At 41.6% G+C, this 19,384-nt stretch overlaps 1 protein-coding gene across 1 annotated transcript in view; it reads left to right on the forward strand.

The window, feature by feature from the left end:
- Nucleotides 1–19,384, forward strand: part of LOC123514738 (CD2 antigen cytoplasmic tail-binding protein 2 homolog) — a 118,802-nt gene that overhangs the window by 79,402 nt on the left and 20,016 nt on the right. Inside the window, exon 6 of the mRNA XM_045272830.1 lies at nt 19,141–19,255. Coding sequence (XP_045128765.1) covers nt 19,141–19,255 — 115 coding nt within the window. The remainder of the gene's footprint in view (nt 1–19,140; nt 19,256–19,384) is intronic.

The raw sequence follows: 19,384 nt of genomic DNA on the forward strand, positions 1-19,384 counted from the left end.
AATCTCTCAACTGCTCATAAGGCTCTTAAGCAGTGAGACAGGGCGCTCAGGCGACGGCTGACACCAAGCCTCCCGAACAACGTCGAGCGGTCCACGCACTCGGTGTCCAAACACTAGCTGATTGGGTGAGAAACCCAAGGACTCAGTGGGCGCTTCTCTCACCGCAAATAAGACAAAGGGGACACCCTCGTCCCAATCCTTATCTCTCTCCATGCAGAAACTCTTGAGCATGGTCTTGAGGGTTTGATGATGTCTCTCCAGGGCTCCCTGAGACTGCGGATGATAAGCACTGGACACAATATGCTTGATCCCCCACGCAGTCATCGTATCTTTAAACAACTTTGAAGTAAAGTTGGTCCCCTGATCGGACTGCAGCTCTGCTGGCAATCCAAAGTGTGTAAAGAAGGTTAACAAAGCCTTCAGCACCACCTTAGAGTGAGTGCTTCTCAGGGAATTGCTTCAGGGTACCGCGTGGTAACATCCATTATGGTCAACAAATACTTGTGACCAGCCCTGGTAGTAGGCAGAGGACCTACTATATCAATCAAAACCCTCGTGAAGGGAGGATCAACAGCAGGGATGGGGTGGAGTGGCGCCACAGGGGGTGTCTGATTAGGCTTGCCCACCACTTGACAAGTGTGGCAGCACTTAAGAATCGTGGCTACTTCTCCAGACATGCTGGGCCACCAAAATTGCGACGCAGGCGAGCGACGGTCTTTCGGATGCCCAGGTGTCCAGCCATGGGCCCCTCATGTGCCAACAGCACAAGTGCCTCACGCAGCTTCTGCGGCACAACTACTTGCAATAACTCACCACCGTCACTCTCCTGCCATCTACGACACAACACCCCTTGATGCAAAACAAACTCCTCCCTGCCCTCCAACTCCTCACTTCCCTCACCCACTCGAGCAAAGAAGGAGGCCAACGCCGGGTCCTCCTGCTGCCTACGAATGAGCTCTGCAGGCTCTAGCTGGGTAAGAGAAAGGGGGACTATAGGGTCATGGGGTTGAGGCAACGCTGCAACCCTACGTCCCACACGGCATCGAGGACGGAGAGCTGGCCCAGGCTTCTCCGCTCCTGCCATGTGATCCGGTGAGTCCTCAGAAGGATCATCACCACCAGCCAGGCAGTCACCAGGCAAGGGAACAGCTCGCTCCCTGCCTCCACGATTCTCCACAGGGGGAGAAACTTCCAACTCCCCCGCACCCACCCTGGGTGCCAACCTCCAACAGACTGCCTGACTTATCATGCTGGGGCCTGTGCTGAACATCAGAGCCCTCAGCCTCCACACCAGGAAGCAACTCAGCACGAGTGCTCCCTCCGGAGTGCTCTGCAGAGTGAGGATAACCATCAAACAACTCAGTTACACCCAACACTCCGTCCTCACTCTCAGCAACAACTCCCAAAGCCGAGTCCGGTGCATTAACAAGTGACTCCACGCCGTCACCGTCAGCCTCTACACCAGAACTCAATGGTGAGCCCAACACTGGCTCCACCACATCAGCACTGCTACTCCCATCTGGAGTCAATCCCACCTGGCTGCTAGCAGCCTCCTGGGTAGTAACAGGCTCTCTCTCAGCCCGGCGGGCCTGAGAGCGGGTAACAACATTTACAGAGTCTTGCACCACTGGCCCAGACTCTTCAGCAACCTCATCCTCATCAGAGGTTGGGATCCATACACGACCACCAGCCAAATCATTCCCAAGCAGGAAGTCCACTCCTGCGACTGGCAGTTCGTCTGCCACTGCTACCTGAGCCGTAGCAGTGACAAGAGGACATGACAGCGTCACCTCAGCCGTCACGAACTCCTCCACAGTGTTAAGTCCACGACACAACACTGCCTTGCTAGATGTCACCTTCTTCCCAGTGACATTTCGGCACACTGACTGTTGTGCTCCCGTATCTCGCAGTACAGTGACGGGATACTTTGTGCCATCAATCTCAACCGTGCCTCCACACAGGAAAGGACGGCACCAGTCAAGCTCACTATCCTTAGGTGCGGCGAGGCAACAGGGGGAGGGACAGGGTGGCCAACCTGCTCTCCCTCCTCCAAACACAACTCAGGCACACGCCGTGCCTTCTCACTTCTAAAACCTGAAGGAGCAGTCAACTCATCACCACAAACTTGATCTGGCCACACCAACAAGGCAACTGGTTTCTGCGAGGACTTGGGAGTTTCAGCTGTTACTAACTTTGGGCAATTGAACTTAAAATGCCCTTTTCCTCGGCAGTGATAGCACGTAGGCTGGTAATCATACTTGGGAGTTTTAGGGCCGCCTTCCCGCCGTCCCATCCTTCGCAGAAGAAGGAGGGGTGGGGGCCTGGGGCTTTCCCAAACCCATCTTACTGCCGAATCCAGTATATCGCCTAAAATGGCCTGGAGAGCCCGAGGAAGAACTGCCACCACTCCTGGGCCTCCCCTAGGACCACCTTCCTTACGACTCCAACTCCCAGGCTGCTGCACAGGACGGTGGGCCAACACATAATCATCAGCCCATGTAGCAGCCTCCTTCAAAGTCCTAAACCTCTTCTCCCTCAACAGAGGTACCAGCTCCTTATCAGCAATGTCAATGAACTGCTCCATAACTACTAACTCCTTCAAAGCCTCGAGAGAGTCAACACCCTCGCTTGCAATCCACCTCTCAAACACTTGCTCCAGTGAACGAGCACACTCGAGGTAGGAGTCACTTGCTCGCTTCCTCTTTCCTCTGAATTGCAAGCGATAGGCTTCTGGTCGCAGCTCATATGCCCGCAAGATGTCAGCCTTAAACTCCTCATAATCATCCAGATCATCAGCTGACATTTTATCATAAACTTCCAAGGCTTTTCCCTTGAGTTTATTCGCGACCAAGCCTACCCATCTCTCTCGAGACCAAGCAAACTCCTTGGCTTTCCTCTCGAAGCAAACAAACCATTCAGCCACTTTAGCCTCATCAAACTCAGGCACTAGCTGGAGACTTTGAACTAAAGTACGCTCTACACTCTGTTCTCCTCCTCCTCCTGCACCACCAACAACTCCAGGCGTACTTACTGCATGGTGAGTTCTCTCCCACTCCAACTCTCTATCTTTATCTGCCCTTTCTCTCTCCATCTCTCTAGGCTCCTTCTCTGCTGCTAGTCTCTGAATTTCTCGTCTTTCCTCAGCAGCTAATCTCTTTAACTCTCGCCTCTCTTCTGCTTCTATCTCCATTTTCCTCATTTCCAGCTTTAATCTCAGTTCCTCCAGTCTGGCAGCTGACTGGACACTACCACCAACACTACTTGCTGGACTAGTTCTTTGGGAGCCTTCCCTGCTTCCAACACTCCTGTCAGGGCTAATATGTCCCACATCACCTTCACTGGGACCGCCACGTGCGTTATCATAAGACACACGCGTGTCTCCAGTGAACCCACGCGCGGCTGACTCGTCAACCCAACATGGTGAGTCACCGCTAGCCTCTCGCCGGCTCACACTCGCACCCTCACCCTCCACTGGTGAGGTGAAAAGGCCAGTAACTCCCTCCATGGTACTCACAGGGACTCGTTCTCACAAAAAATAAAATAATATAAGTAATAATACCCCACACAATACACTACACCACTATAAAGCACTTGGTTTATCCTGGCGAGGTTGCCAACTTTCTGTTATGTACACCACTCTAGCTGTGACTATCTGCTGCTGCTCACTGAGGAGTATGTTATCCTGGCAAAATCGCCAGTTTGTTACGGTACAGTTAGTGGGGAATATAACACTCCACAGCGTCCCCACTACTATAAATCACAGCAGCCGTAACACTCAGGTTCTTTAAAGGTCGCCAACAGTGTATAACTTCCCCCACTATAAGGGAATCTCCTTAGCAACTCCTTCTCCTCTTGTACCCAACCAAGTAGAATTTATAAATGGTAGATGTTATGTGTAATCGGGCGAGGCCTTAATAACCCATAGAGAAACTGCCCACAAGGACAATTCCACCCACTTCTCTATGAAGTATTAATGCCTCTCCACACGCCTTGCCCACAGACGGTGATGAATCACAGACTGGGACAACACGCGCAGTGTATATATTACTATACTATCTATTACTACGACAAGTGCTTCCTAACACCTGTCAGACTGACTTCCCTAGGCTATGACTACTACAACATATGATGTGTACAGCACATTCTGTGGTGTACACACAAGCCCAGACACCACCTACGGGTGACAACAGCCATACAAGGAGTCCAGATACTCGTCTCAGACAAGTCTGACGGACGAGAACTACGCACATCTGGCCGACAGCATGAAGCCTCTCAGCCTTCACTAGTGGGCGTGGCTACAACCACTACAATACAGTATACCACTGAAGCTATACAAAATATGATGGGGGCTCACAGCCGCCCACCAAACCCCACTGGTGACTACAGCCACCACCAACAACAACAAGACGAGACAGAAACGTGTCTCTCCTCTGCGCCGCCACCACAAGACGGGACAAATGCCAGACAGGAAATGCAGCCCCAACCGGCCACACTTTCCTTAGGACAACAAGCCCGTTGTCCTACACAGCCACGGTCTACCGAGTAGCAAGCCAACTACTCAAAGCAGGGCACAACTCCCAGACTGATTACTAGTGAGCACCTAGAGAAGCCCAGCAACACGTAGCTCTACCATGTGCCAGAACCACGAGCGTCCGTGTCCACCTCAGCTGAAGACTACCTTAGCACTGACTCCCGCTTGCAACGAGAAGCGAGAAGAGGGAGGTGGGTTGTCTGCTCAGCAGAACAGCCCGAGGGGCCCGCACTGGGTGGCCACCATATAATAGGCACATAATGAAATAATAAATTAAAGGAGATTATATATATATATATATATATATATATATATATATATATATATATATATATATATATATATATATATATATATATATATATATATATATATATATATATATATATATATATATATATATATATATATATATATATATATATATATATATATATATATATATATATATATATATATATATATATATATATATATATATATATATATATATATATATATATATATATATATATATATATATATATATATATATATATATATATTTATAAAGGTCTCGGTTCACGTCAGAGTTACGTTCCTGAAACATGACGTAAATTGATTTTGTACGTAACTCGAGTTTCCGTACATTTCAAAGTATATTATCGAGTTTTCAATCAATCATTGTTTATGGTCATTCAGGTAAGTTAAAGGTTATATTGTTATATTATTTACAAGTATGTAGGAATATGAAACACAAGCTTGTTTTTATTGTTGATTAGGTCTGCAAACGCGAAGGACTGCAGGTTGCCGAGAGGGGTGGACGCCTGAGGCCGCCAGGAGGGTGGGCAGGTCGAATGTTGTGACGCTTAGGGCTGACAGCTGGGAGCGTAGTGCAGTGCGGTGGGAGTAAAAGCATGGGCAGTGGAGCAGGAAATGCAATAGGAAAGGCCAATAGGGATCAGCAGACAGGCGCAGATGGTGCAAGTGAGCTGTGAGTGTCGTGTGGCCCAGGCAAAGTCTCCGGAGTTGTTATTGTTGTGGTGGTTGGTGCGCGACCCCTCAAGGTCGTCAATCTCCTCGTTGTCATGGTAACGGGCTTCCCATTTTCTTCTTCACTCCCTCACACACAGCTGCTGCCTCCCTTCTCATGTCTTTTAATTATGTCCTCTTTTTCTTGTAGCATAATGGTTTTCCTTTTCTAAGCATCACTGCTGTCACTAAGGAGTTTTCTCTTCGGTGCCATTGAGCAAGATACTAAGAACTTCAGTCAGTAAATGCAGAAGTAGGATAACACTTGCCAGGGGCGACAGTGTGGTGGAACTGAGGCAGGGTGTTATTGTATTCAAGCGTGAGGCGGGCGGTGTGGCGGGTAACCACTAGTGACGCCTGGCGGCCAACAATAACGACAAATCTCGCGCTTTACAATTTATAAATTTTCAATTTTTTTTTTATCTTAAATTGCCTTATAGTGGACTGACATAACTACGAGTTTGACGTAACTCGAGACCGACGTAACCCGGGACTTTACTGTATAATATATATATATATATATATATATATATATATATATATATATATATATATATATATATATATATATATATATATATATATATATATATATATATATATATATATATATATATATATATATATATATATATATATATATACATACATACATATATACACATATATACACTCAACCCTCGAAACAACGGACAAAAGCGTGCACAACCCTGTCCGCAGATTGCAAAAGTCTGTTCTTTGCAAAAAATACGTAAAAAAACTATAAAATGTACAAATGCATAAAAAAGCTCTGGTAAGCACTGGACAATGTTTGCTGTTGGTTGAAAACGCACGGACAAAAGATAAAACATGGCGGCTAACAGCTGATGATGCGACACCCGCCACCTACCGGACAATAATTTGCCGGGAACGGACAATCGCGCGCATTTTAATATTCGTCCGTAGATTAAACCGGATTCCAGAATTTGTCCGTAGTTTCCGAAATCCATTGATGGGAGCTCCATTGTTTTGAGGGTCGAGTATATATATATATATATATATATATATATATATATATATATATATATATATATTTTTTTTTTTTTTTTTTTTTTATAAACTGTAATGGGTGTCCAGACAAATATTAATTTAAGTGTTTGAGAAAAAAAAAGCCTACATATTGTCAATAAACTCTAGTTTCCCTTGCAAATTGCTATTTTCCCCGTAGGTATCCCCTACCCCCTACATTAGGCTAAAATCACCTACTGTAGGGGATTTCCCATATGAGTGGCAGCTTTGGCACAGGGTAGCATCGGTTCACATTTCCGCCTGGCGAGCTGGCGGATTTGACCAGGTGGGTGGCGCGCGAGATATGAATGTTGAATTGGCGAGTCAGTCAGTCGAACCTTCAGGGTTGGGTATTAATTCACTGAGTTTGAATTGGCGATAATTCGAACTGCGAACAGTCGAATCATGAGGATCCCCTGTATATTCGTATAACCATTGGATTAATTTTGTCTTGATTGGATGCAAGGTGATATAAGCAGCAAGAGTCCAGTAAAATTCCCTGCCAATCAGGCACCCATACTCCCCTCCCTCCTCCCCACACATCCTTACCGATCACAACTATGGTCATTCGTGAAATATTGTAGGTGAGTGTAGCACTGTATCTGCAATATACATATATAATACATAAGTTTGAATGATGAAAAGTTTTTTACAGTCTGCATAGTACATACTTATATGTGCATAATAGGCTCCATATAGCAACAAATTTTATATGTATCGGACTCTTGCCACTGTATGAGACGAGCAGCTGGACATCAGATTTTTCAGAATTTTGGATATTTCGACAAGGAGTATCCCCTAATTCATCAGATATAATGAGTGTTTACTGTAGGACAAGATACAGATATGAGGTTGTGATTGAAGGAGCCCAACAGAGAAGAGAGGATAACAGCATAAAAGCAGAAGGATTAGAGGTAAGAAATAGATCAAGAATGTTGGGCATATCTCCAAGATGGTCAGGAATATGAGTAGGGTGTTGCACTGGTTGCTCTAGGTCATGGAGGATAGCAAAATTGAAGGCTAGTTCACCAGGATGGTCAGTGAAGGGAGAGGAAGGCCAAAGCTGGTGGTGAACTTAAAATCTCAAGGATAGAGATCTCCACAAAAGGATAGACAAAATGTGCTCAACTTTAGAAGTTGAATTGTCAAAGAATTTCTTATAGTCAGAGGAGTTAGGTGAGAGGTAGACAGCACAGATAAATTTAGTTAGAGAGTCTTTTGAGTCAAAGCCAGATGGTAGAAAACTCAGAAGATCAAAAGCATGGGCACGAGAGCAAGTCAAGTTGTTGCTCATATAGATGCAACATCCAGCTTTGGAACGAAAATGAGATTAGAGAAAGTAGGAGGGAACAGAAAAGGAGCTACTGTCAGTTGCCTCAGACAGCTGTGTTTTGGTGAGGAAAAGAAGATGAAGTTTAGCAGAGGAGAGGTTGTGTTCTACATTTTGAAAATTGGATAGAAGATTGTTAATGTTGCAGAAGTTAATGAAGGAAAAGTTGAGGGGGTTGTCAAGACATTTATGGTAGATATTGAGAGAGCAGTTTGACCTGGGGACATTTATGGTCCCCTTCTCAGAAGGAGACTTCGAAGCTGATTTTGGAGTCGCCTTTTTTTTTTTTTTTATTTTAAGGTGGTAATTCGATGACTCGATATCAATATCGGTTTTTTGGCTCTCCCATTGCTATTTTTTCACCGAATTCAATAATATTTATACACAAGGTGTACGTTTATGGTGTACGTCTTCAGTGTTAATTTGGTACACAAATGTGGCGTAGTTTTTTTGCAATAAATATTTTTTCGGCGATAAGAAAATAATTCAAAATACCATTATAAAATCAAAACTAATAACAGTGTGGCAATTTCCTCTTAACCACATATAATATACATAACAACAAATAAATGTAAGCATCGGCATACACATAACCTATGTTATAACAATTTCATTACACGCCAAATTGTTACCTTTTTTTTTCATCAAAAATTTGAGTTTATAAGCCTGTTGTAAATTTATTTGAGTGAGTTCATGCATTATCATGCTGGCATTTGTTAAGATGAGGTTGTTGATCATTTTGCTGCAAAAATCTTTGAAATTGACCAATTATTGAAAAAGTTATTCAACAGTATATGCTGAAAAACTGAAAGTCGAGAAAAACGCATTTTTCTGTGAACATCTTCAAAACCCCCACATAACTCGCTTCCTCACTCGGGGCAACGGTTTCCTAGCGGGTGGGCTTTAAGATAGGAGGTACCTTAAAAAGTATCCTTTAGCCCATAAATTCCGTGAAAAGCCCACATGGTATAAAAAAAAATAATAACTCACTCCAATATGTACCAAACTCAGATATGTACTTACATAATCCCTTGACAACTGCTTGGAGGCTGGTAGTGGCTGTTTAGATAGTTTCAGGCCATGTTACATCATGGCCTTACACGTGGCATTGTCACAATTTGGGAACCCAACACGTGTAAAATACGATCAACAGGTAGGCTGCACGCACGCGCACTCCCTAAGGCTGTATCAATTGGTACTGAGGGAGTAGCGTCTTCCTCACCCTCACTGCCTGATCCTAAACTATCATACATCACGCCAAAAAAAAAAAAACAGCTCAAAAAAGGAAATAAATACAAGCAAAACAAAGACTAGAAGAAAAAGGGGCGTATGCACGCTTGGGTATTTAAAGGGCCGGCCCTTTAAACCCGCCATTACTAGGTAAGCAGTGCGTTATGCGCCTGGCAACTTCGGCCATGGCTTCCCTCTCCAGAGACGAACCCAAGTACCAAGTTCCCAATTTTTCAATTTTTTTGACCAAATTAACGAATTACCACCTTAAGCGAACGGTGTGTATGTGTGCAGTAAGTGCTTGTAGTTTTGTGTGAAGGAGGAGAATTGTCTGTAGAGGGCAGACTGTGACTGCCTCCTTGAGTTGTGAGATATAAAGCAAGTTCACAACTAGTTTTGGTGGCAAGTTTACAGCACCCCTTTGATCCAGACCAGAACCAGTCCAGAATAGAAATAGTGCTATTCAACCTCGCTGGTAATAAATCATCATTTTGGTAGGTGTCTACTACTGAATTGCATAGCATAAGACACATTTTTCGGTAATTCATATCCTGGTGCTGCAATAGATACAGTCATCTATATAGCATGACCCCAAGCTTCTTCAGATGGAAGAGAGTGAGTTAGAGGAGTTTTGTAAAGATGGGAGGATTAGGTCAGGCTCTGAGGAAGAAGTTGAATTGGAAAGGCTGGTTCTTCCACATAAGGTTTTACATGAACAGAGAAATAAGCATCTTTTAAGTCAGTTGTTTTGAAACAATGAAGTTGTATCAAGTGAATCACATCTTTGATGGACTCCATTTTTGAGTGAACATGATCATTATGTGTATTTAAATGTTTTGAATTAAGGATGACTTGCTGTACCACCACTTTTAATAACTGCAAAAATATTTTTAAAGAAGCCTTCTTGACTATCACTGGGAACACGTATCTCTGTAATATTTTATGTTTGAGAAAAAAATAAGTATGGCACCATCTGAAGCGATGTAATCAGCATTGGAGAAAGTGAAGGTCTAGGAGGCTTCCTATACTGGAGTAACTGATTAGAGGCCAAGATGGAACCCTGCTTCATAATATGAAATCCTATTATGCTTTGATAATTTTTTTCATTGCAGCCTGTAGGCATAGATCTTATCACCCATAAAGTTATCAGGGTGTTAACAAGGCAAACATTTGAGACACCTACCAATGGTGAGTTTATAAGGAATTTTGGTATATGTGCATCTCCTTCCCCTGGGATGACATTTGCCCCAAAAAAGGCCTTGGATGTCCTTGGAGTTTCCCTCTGGTAGTAGAGTCTCCTGGATGCCTGTCTTTTAGTTACAAACCTCCTTGGTTCGGCAGTCCTATGGAAATGAAACCAAGGTCTCCCCACTTTATTAGTTCTGTGAATTTCATTGCATTTTTCACATCAACCAGGAATGAAGAGTTTCACCCAACTTTGCAATCCCATTTACATCTGCCAGGGTATTGTCATGGACGTGGAGATGAGCACCTCTTTCAATAAGTGGTTAACCTAGTTCACAGAAGAAGCCTTAATGGCAAGGGTGTCTTCTCCAAACTTCAGCTGGCCTTCAATTAGCCTGACGTCCTCCCGTGAACGTGAGATGACTAAGGCCTGGGTCTTTTCAGCAGCAAACTTGACTTGCCACTGTTTACCCGAGGCCATGATGTCACCAAGGTGGCGGTTGGTGGCATCAATCACGTTCTCTCTCTCTCTCTCTCTCTCTCTCTCTCTCTCTCTCTCTCTCTCTCTCTCTCTCTCTCTCTCTCTCTCTCTCTCTCTCTCTCTCTCTCTCAACAGAAATAATAATGCCAATTGATTTTCCATACTAAGCATATACATCATGAAATAAACCCAGGAAAATTTTAGAGAAAAAAACAATAATTATTGTTTTGCTCCTCGGCAATATTCTGAAGATGACAAGGAACAGAAAACTGCTGAAAGTACAGGTTTCCCTCGCTATTCAATGCCTCATTATTCAATATTTTTGTTTCTTTATCATTATGAATTAAGTCCACTTGCTTGTTTTCCATTGTCCAGGGTTTTTTATGCATATTAATTGATCACCCAAATGTAAACAAACCAAATGCACCGTTATCACATTGCCACCCTTGCTGGAGCTGCCACTCATCAAAACTCATTATCATTATAGTTAGGGATAATTAGTGAACATGATACTGCTCTTTTTTTCTGCTTGTCTTGTTTGTCTTCTACAGGAACTGTCAATTCAAGGTTCAAGGCTCTAGCATAGTCTTTGCAACAGAGCTGGATAGAATTGTTGTTTCTTCATTCACTACAAATGGTTCTTTCACATAAATGTTTTATTTTCCTTTTCTTAGAAGCAGATAATTATGCAATGTTGTTTTAGTAACCTTTTGTCTGAAAACTAGAAAGTGATCTCAAGCCTGTTGCATCAAGATCAATATCAGTCTATGGTGATGTTCAGCCACTAGTGTTTGTGTTTTGCTAAAAATTCACACTCATTGTTGGGTATTATGAGTGATACAAGGGTAATGTTTTCCAATTGGCCTGCAACACCTAGTGCTGGTGAACTGAAGACTAAAAGACCAAGGAAAACTTATCTTAAGAGAAAAAGTTAGAAATTGTTATGCACCATGAGCGAGCTAGTGAGCCACCTTCATCACCAGAATCCTGCAGTTGTCCCACTACAACAAGCAATAGGTGTGAAGAAAGCAGGTGAGACAGCTTCTACATTAATGGTAAAGACGCTAACAAGGAAGAGAAAGCCAATAATGGAGGAAATGGAGACACTCTTAGGCCGCTTTCACACCAAGGTGGCACGTTGCACATGGCAAATGGCAGGTGGCAAGTGGTGAGTGGCACGGTGATCTCAGACCAAGGTAACACATCACCACATGTCTCAGGGTGGCAGTTCACTTCACAGTGCACAAGATGGCATGATCGGATAAGGAGGTTATTGTTGCTTTGATAGGTACTATAGTTGCCCACAGAAGAAGAAAAAGAAGAAATTCTGGATACATCCGTATCTTAAAGATAATGTAAAAGCTCAAAGTGTTTATGTAATTACAAAGCAACTAGAGCTCATTGAAGAGAAGTTCTAGCTTTTGTACTGAGTGCGGAAAGAAATTTTCGGCATATGGTATTTTATGTTAAATAGTTCATTGTCTGGAAGAGGCACACTCGTAGTTGTGCACGAGAGCATACACGAAAGGCAACTGACAACAAAAAGACAACTTTTTCCTACAAGGCTACTTGTCCCTCTCACAGGCAGTGTTTTCACATATATTTACCTAGTTGTAGTTTTACAGGGCCTGGGCTTTATGCTCATGTGGCCCCGTCTCCATATCTACACTTATCCAATTTTTCTTTAAAGCTATGCACACTTGTTGCTGACACCACTTCTTCACTGTTCCACGTCTCAAAACATCTTTGTGGGAAACTTTATTTTTTAACATCTCTCGGACATCTTCTCTTTCTCAGCTTTTTACTATGCGATCTTGTGCTTTGAATGTCATATTCTTCTCTCAGGATCAGTTTCTCATTATCCACTTGGTCCATTCCGTTGATCAGTTTATAAACTTGTATCAGATCCCCTCTCTCCCTTCTCTGTTCCAGGGTTGGTAGATCCATAGCCTTTAGTCTCTCCTCATATATCATCCCTTCAAATTCTGGAACCATTCTTGTAGCCATTTTTTTGTAGTCTCTCCAACTTCCTTATGTGTTTCTTTTTATGAGGGGTCCACACTACTCCTGCATATTCCAATCTGGGTCTTATTATAGTACTTATCAATTTCTTCATCATTTCTTTGTCCATGTAGTGAAATGCTACTCCAATATTCCTTAGCAAATTATGTCTCTCTGAAAATTCTTGTTTTCTTCCATCATCACTCCTAAGTCCTTTTCCTTTTTTACTTTCTCCAGTTCTACTCCATCTCCCATCTTATAGATTCCCACGGGTCGTCTTTTGCTCTTTCCTATTTCCATGACATGGCTTTTGTCCACATTGAATTCCATTTCCCAGTTTTAACTCCATTCCCAGATCTTATTTAGGTCTTTCTGCAGTATTTCACAATCCTCTTTTTGCTTTATAACTCTGCACAGATTTATGTAGCTGTTCACTCCTTCTGGCATGTCATTTGTATATATGAGGAAAACTATTGGCGCTAATACTGACCCCTGCGGCACTCCGCTTTCTACTGCTCCCCACTTGGACTTCATATCTTTAACTACCATCCTTATTTCTCTTCCCCTCAAATAATTTTCCATCCATCTCAATGTGCTTCCTTTTGAGCCACCCTTCTCCTCTAACTTTCACAGTAATCTTGCATGTGGCACTTTATCAAATGCCTTTTTTAAATCCAAATAAATACAGTCAACCCATCCCTCTCTCTCTTGTACTTTATCAACTATTCTAGAATAGAAACTCAGTAAATTAGTTACACACGACTGTCTTTTTCTAAAACCAAATTGGCTATATGATATTGATTTGTTGTCTTCAAGGAACTCAATCCATTGTTTCTTTATTATTCTCTCACACATCTTGCATATTACACTAGTTAGTGATACTGGTCTGTAATTTAAAGGTTCTTCCTTCCTTCCGCTCTTACATATGGGAACCACCTCAGCTCTTTTCCATTCTACTGGTACTGTTCCATTTTCTATTGAGCATTTTATGATGATGTATATAGGACTTGCTAGTTCTTCTCTACATTCTTTCAGTATTCTGCTTGAAACTTCATCCAGTCCCATTGCCCTCTCTTCATCCAATTCCTTCATTAACTCTTTTATTTCAAGTTTGGTTACTTTAACCTCTTTCATATAGACGGCCTCTCTCTATTATCCTGTAGCCTTTCAAATTTGGATTCCTTAGTAAAGACATCCTGGAATTTATTATTTAATAGTTCTGCCATACTTTTTGGGTCTTCCACCATCCCATTCTCACCTTTTAACCTTTCTATTGTTTCTTTTTGCCTAATATTTCCATTTATGAATCTGTAGTACAATTTCAGCTGCTCCTTACATTTTTCGACAATGTCCTTTTCATAGTTCCTTTCCTCATTCTTCCTCAGCTTAACATATTCATTTCTCGCTGCCTTGAAGTTTTCCTTATTTACTGGATTTCTATTTCTCTTCCACCTTTTCCATGCTCCATATCTTTTCTCCTTTGCCCTAGCACACCTTGCATTAAACCAATCTTTCTTTCCTTCTTCTTTAGGTCTATATTTCGGGACATATTCCCTGACTCCTGTTTTGTATATTTCCAAAAATAAGTTATACTTCTCTTGCACTGTCTGAGTTTTCCATCTCCTCCCAGTTAACGTATTTGATGTAGTTCTTGAGATTCTCAATATCAGCCTTTCTGTATGATTTCTTTGTATGATTCGTCTTTATCTTCCTTTCCCTCTTCTATATCCATTTCTAATATTACATGGTCACTCTTTCCCAATCTTATATCATCGTTCATTTGTATACCCCTTGTAGAATCTAGGTCCAATCTCACCAGCTCGTCGTTTCCTCTGAATCTTGTGTTTTCCTTTACTCTTTGGTCCCTCATATTATCTATTATTAGGTTCAGGAATCTTTCTCCCCTGGCTTCTTCCCCCATACCACTTTCATAATTTTCCCAGTCCACTTCTTTACAGTTGAAATCTCCTACTAATATCACTTTTCTCCTTTCTTTAATGATTCTCGTTAGACTTGTTTTGTCATCTATCATGTCTTTATATTCTTGATTGGTCCATGAATTTGTTTTTGGTGGCACATATGTTGCAATGATTGTTAAGTCTCTTTTATTAATATGCATCTTAACATACAGTACTTCTGCTTTTTCTTCCCCACATTCCACTTGGTTTTCAAGAATACAGCAATACTCCGCTTAACAAACAGGATAAGGGGTGTCTAAGCTGTTCGTAGAGCGAAAATTCGTTAAGCGGACGTAATTTTCCCATAGGAAATAATGGAAATAGGGGGGATGCATTCTGGGCTGGTCCCCAACATACCACATGGGTTAAAAAAAATTATATATACATACCTGTACCATTAATAACCAAGTATCCCCAAGTTTTTCGTGAAGAAAATGACAATACAATGGAAACATGAGAATTCATGTAAAGTCCCTACCTAGTGTCTGGGTCTTCTAATATATGACATCTACTGTAAACAACACTGTAAGTAATCACTCAACAGCACACACTGGGACACTGGACAATGGACATTGCGGCTCCAGCTGACACTATCATAGCCACACTAACTTATCTACCCCAGTTGAACCGCAGATTGGAACAATACACTTGTTCAAACATTCGCAGTTCCACTTCAAATAAGGATTTGCACCCTTAAGAGTGCAAACATAGAGCACACCATATTTCTGGTATAAATTCAACTAAGTTAAGGTGAATGAGGGGTTTACAGCTTTGAGCCAATGTCAGATAAACGTTTTGACATGGAACACCACTATTTGTCAAGTACGACACAATTTATTCACAACTAATTCTCATTAACAATTTGCACACAATATCAAGTGGTGTAAAATGCTAAGATGAATAATGTATTGCACTATACAATATAATATACAGGGTGTCCCGCAAGTTAAGGTACATACGCAAGGATATGATAGTTCAAGTGGATCTGATTAAAAAATACTCTATTAACATATGCTGTTTTTTGCCTTATTTAATTAAAAATTGAGGGTGAAAATAGAGCGGCGACGTGTGTTGCGGGAACCGCTTGGGCAGAATGGAGGAGGAGGATCAGCAGCAGCAGCAGCAGCATTAGGATGCCGCCGTGTGTTGCTGTAACCTGTAATATCAAGATAATGTGTACAATGCAAACACCCAAATACCTACAAAAACTATTCAAAGATGAGATTATTATTTTTGTTGGTTTATAAATGAAAAGAATGTAGCCTACATTAAACATAACACAGCATTATTTTATTACACCATTTTATTCATACTTCGCAACTTACCACACTGACAGATGACAAGAGTGATGGGAGTCACTGGATTTTTTTTTTTTATCATAATGAATTATGATAACTTAGAATTATTGAGTGACAGTCTGAAATACACGGTATTCAAATAATACTGGATTACACAGTCCACTAGAATTAGATGCATGTACTACATACCTTGGATCTAATCCAGTGACAGACTGCATGACAGCTGACACTGAGGTCAGTCACCTGATATCCAGCCAAGAAGTGTCACGCCCCCCTCTCTGAATTCTCGGAAAAATGCCATTTACATTCAGTAACATAGAATACTCTGACATAATATTCATTTATGGATTCTGCAATGGAAATTCACGGGTTCAGCAGCAGAATATAGACGAAGATTTCCAGAGAGAAGACAGCCTGACTGCAGAGTGTTTTGTAGAGTGTACCAACATCTTTGAGATAACGGATGTTTCCCTGGTGGTATTACTGCAACTGCTGAAAGGATTGGTGCAGACAGAGAAGGTATAGTACAGATGGCAATAAGAAGCCCTACCATCAGTACAAGAAGACTTTCCTCTCGGCTGGGTGTTCCTTGTATGGCAGCTTGGAGAGCACTGAAAAATGAAGGTCTCCATCCTTACCATATACAAAAAATACAACATCTTGAACCTGAAGATTCTCAGAGGAGACTGAATTTCTGCAGCTGGTTACAGGAACATCCCCATCACTGCAGCAAAATCCTCTACACTGATGAGGCGATATTTACCTGCCAAGGAACCACCAATGTTCATTATGAACACTGGTGGGCAGAGGAAAATCCACACGAAACATCAGAGTGCAACTTTCAGCATCGCTTCTCAGTTAATGTTTGGTGTGGCATTGTGGATGACCAGCTGATTGGACCTCACATTTTTTAAGAGCGTCTAACAGATGTGTACCTAAATTTTCTGAGAAATTATCTTCCTCCACTTCTGAGAGATGTTCCAGACCACATCTAATGAGCAATGATTTTACAACAAGACAGTGCCCCACCCCATTTCAGCAAGCAAGTGAAAGACTTTCTCAATGGAGCATTTCCTGGAAGGTGGATAGGTCGAGGAGGCCCACAGCAATGGCCAGCAAGATCACCGGACCTAACACCACTAGATTTTTCTTTGGGGGCACATGAAAGCATTAGTTTATAAGAAGAAATCTCAATCAAGAGAGGAACTCTTTCATCGCATTCAAGATGCTGCTGAACAAATCAAGAACGACAGGGCCATGCTGAAGAGAGTGACGACTTCAGTCCTGCAGCGTGCAACAAAGTGCATCAAGTGTCAAGGCTCTCACTTTGAACACTTGTTTACTGTAAGGTGGGTGAATACACGTCTATAGATTCATCTTAAAGTAATTACATGCCTGTTATTTTATGAAAACTATTCATTGTTTATAATACTCAAAACCATCACATGCATGGGAAAATTCGAGGAGCAGAACAAAATTGAATAATGTTAGAAAACTTAAATAATGTCTTAATTGTGACATTTACAGGATGCGGGAACACATCATGACAAGAGGCTTGTGAGCCTTGAATATTAAAGGACGCAGGAACACATGACAGGAGGCTTGTGAGCCTTGACATTAATTTACAAGCGCGGGAACTCATCGAGACGAGACTCTGGCCAGCTGTGGTGAGTTGCCAAGTACAAATAAAACGGTGTAATAAAATAACGCTGTGTTATGTTTAATGTAGGCTACATTCTTTTCATTTATAAACCAACAAAAATAATAATCTCATCTTTGAATAGTTTTTGTAGGTATTTGGGTGTTTGCATTGTACACATTATCTTGATATTACAGGTTACAGCGACACACGGCGTCGTCCTAATGCTGCTGCTGCTGCTGCTGCTGAGCCTCCTCCTCCATTCTGCCCAAGCGGTTCCCGCAACACATGTCACCTCTCTATTTTCACCTTCAATTTTTAACTAAATAAAGCAAAAAACAGCATATGTTAATAGAGTATTTTTTAATCAGATCCACTTGAACTATCATATCCCTGTGTATGTACCTTAACTCGTGGGACACCCTGTATTGGGCCACGTGTGGTACAAGAGTTGTGGCTACATGCTAGAGACAGAGGCGGGGAGCCAGCCAATCACAGCGAAGCTGCCGCGTTCGGTCCCTCACCCGGCAAATTCAAACCCAGAAAATTCGCTAAAACGAATGTGGTTGTACGTCATGTGGACTTTTTGGTCTAACTTTATATAGTACGTTAAACCGGAAATTTGTTAGACAAACGTTCGTTAAGTGGAGTATTATGTATAACCCAACGATAAAACGAGGGAAACCTGTAGTTCTCTTTTATGGTAAACTAATTATAATAAATCATACCTACATTTGGTTCCATAAAAATAATAAAATTATTTGCCAGCAGAGTGCATCAGTACCTATCTTGGGATAAACGAATCACTCCTTTGTAATAATGAAAGTTAAGTAGATCATCATATCATATGCAATCTACATTCTGAAAGATTTCTTACAGTATCTAGGGGAAAAAAACCCCATAATTTTAGCAGAATGCAGTCATGATGCAGTATGCACGTCCTCAGATATGTTAAGAGTGCTATGAGGATATAAAATATGTGTCCTCATGTTGAAGGGGTTAAAGTGATAATAAAGTTTTCCATTGTAAGACTAATTCATAAATACCCTATTTAGGTTAGATTTTTATTTGACATATCAGAGGTTCAATTATAAAGCTTGATGCTTGATTATAAATAGTACTTACTTATATAACTATCTATTGAATGCAACAAAAAATAATAGATAAAAGTATCAATTCTTATATTTAAAACTATTTTTGGCCACATCATCTAAAACATGTGAGGGGTTTTCACTTTCAGGCTTATTTTTGGTAATTAGCTATTATTTTGATATAGTTGCTGCCATCAAATAGTGGTTTTCACTTTCAGACAATTTTGAAATTTAGGTAATATTTTGATATAGTTTGTGCCATCTAGTAGGTTCCCAAAAATGGAGTTTTGTTTTTCACAGTGTATATGCTTTGTATTACACCACTTAAAAATTTTCAGATTGAACGCTCTAAAGCTCCAGCTGCTGCCCTACCACTAGATATGTTTGCTGAAGATCAGAAGATGACTGATGCATATCAGGAGAATATTGGCCAGGAAGAACAGGATAGTGTTGGTAAGATACATTCTGTTGCAGCAGTTATGTCTCTTCTTTATGCTTAATTTTATAGTATCAACAGACATTTGTCTGCCACCAATTGGCAGCATACAAATGCCTCCTCATATCCTGCTTGTTTTTTGTGTT

This window comes from Portunus trituberculatus, chromosome 38 (assembly GCF_017591435.1).
Source record: "Portunus trituberculatus isolate SZX2019 chromosome 38, ASM1759143v1, whole genome shotgun sequence".
Classification (NCBI taxonomy): domain Eukaryota; kingdom Metazoa; phylum Arthropoda; class Malacostraca; order Decapoda; family Portunidae; genus Portunus; species Portunus trituberculatus.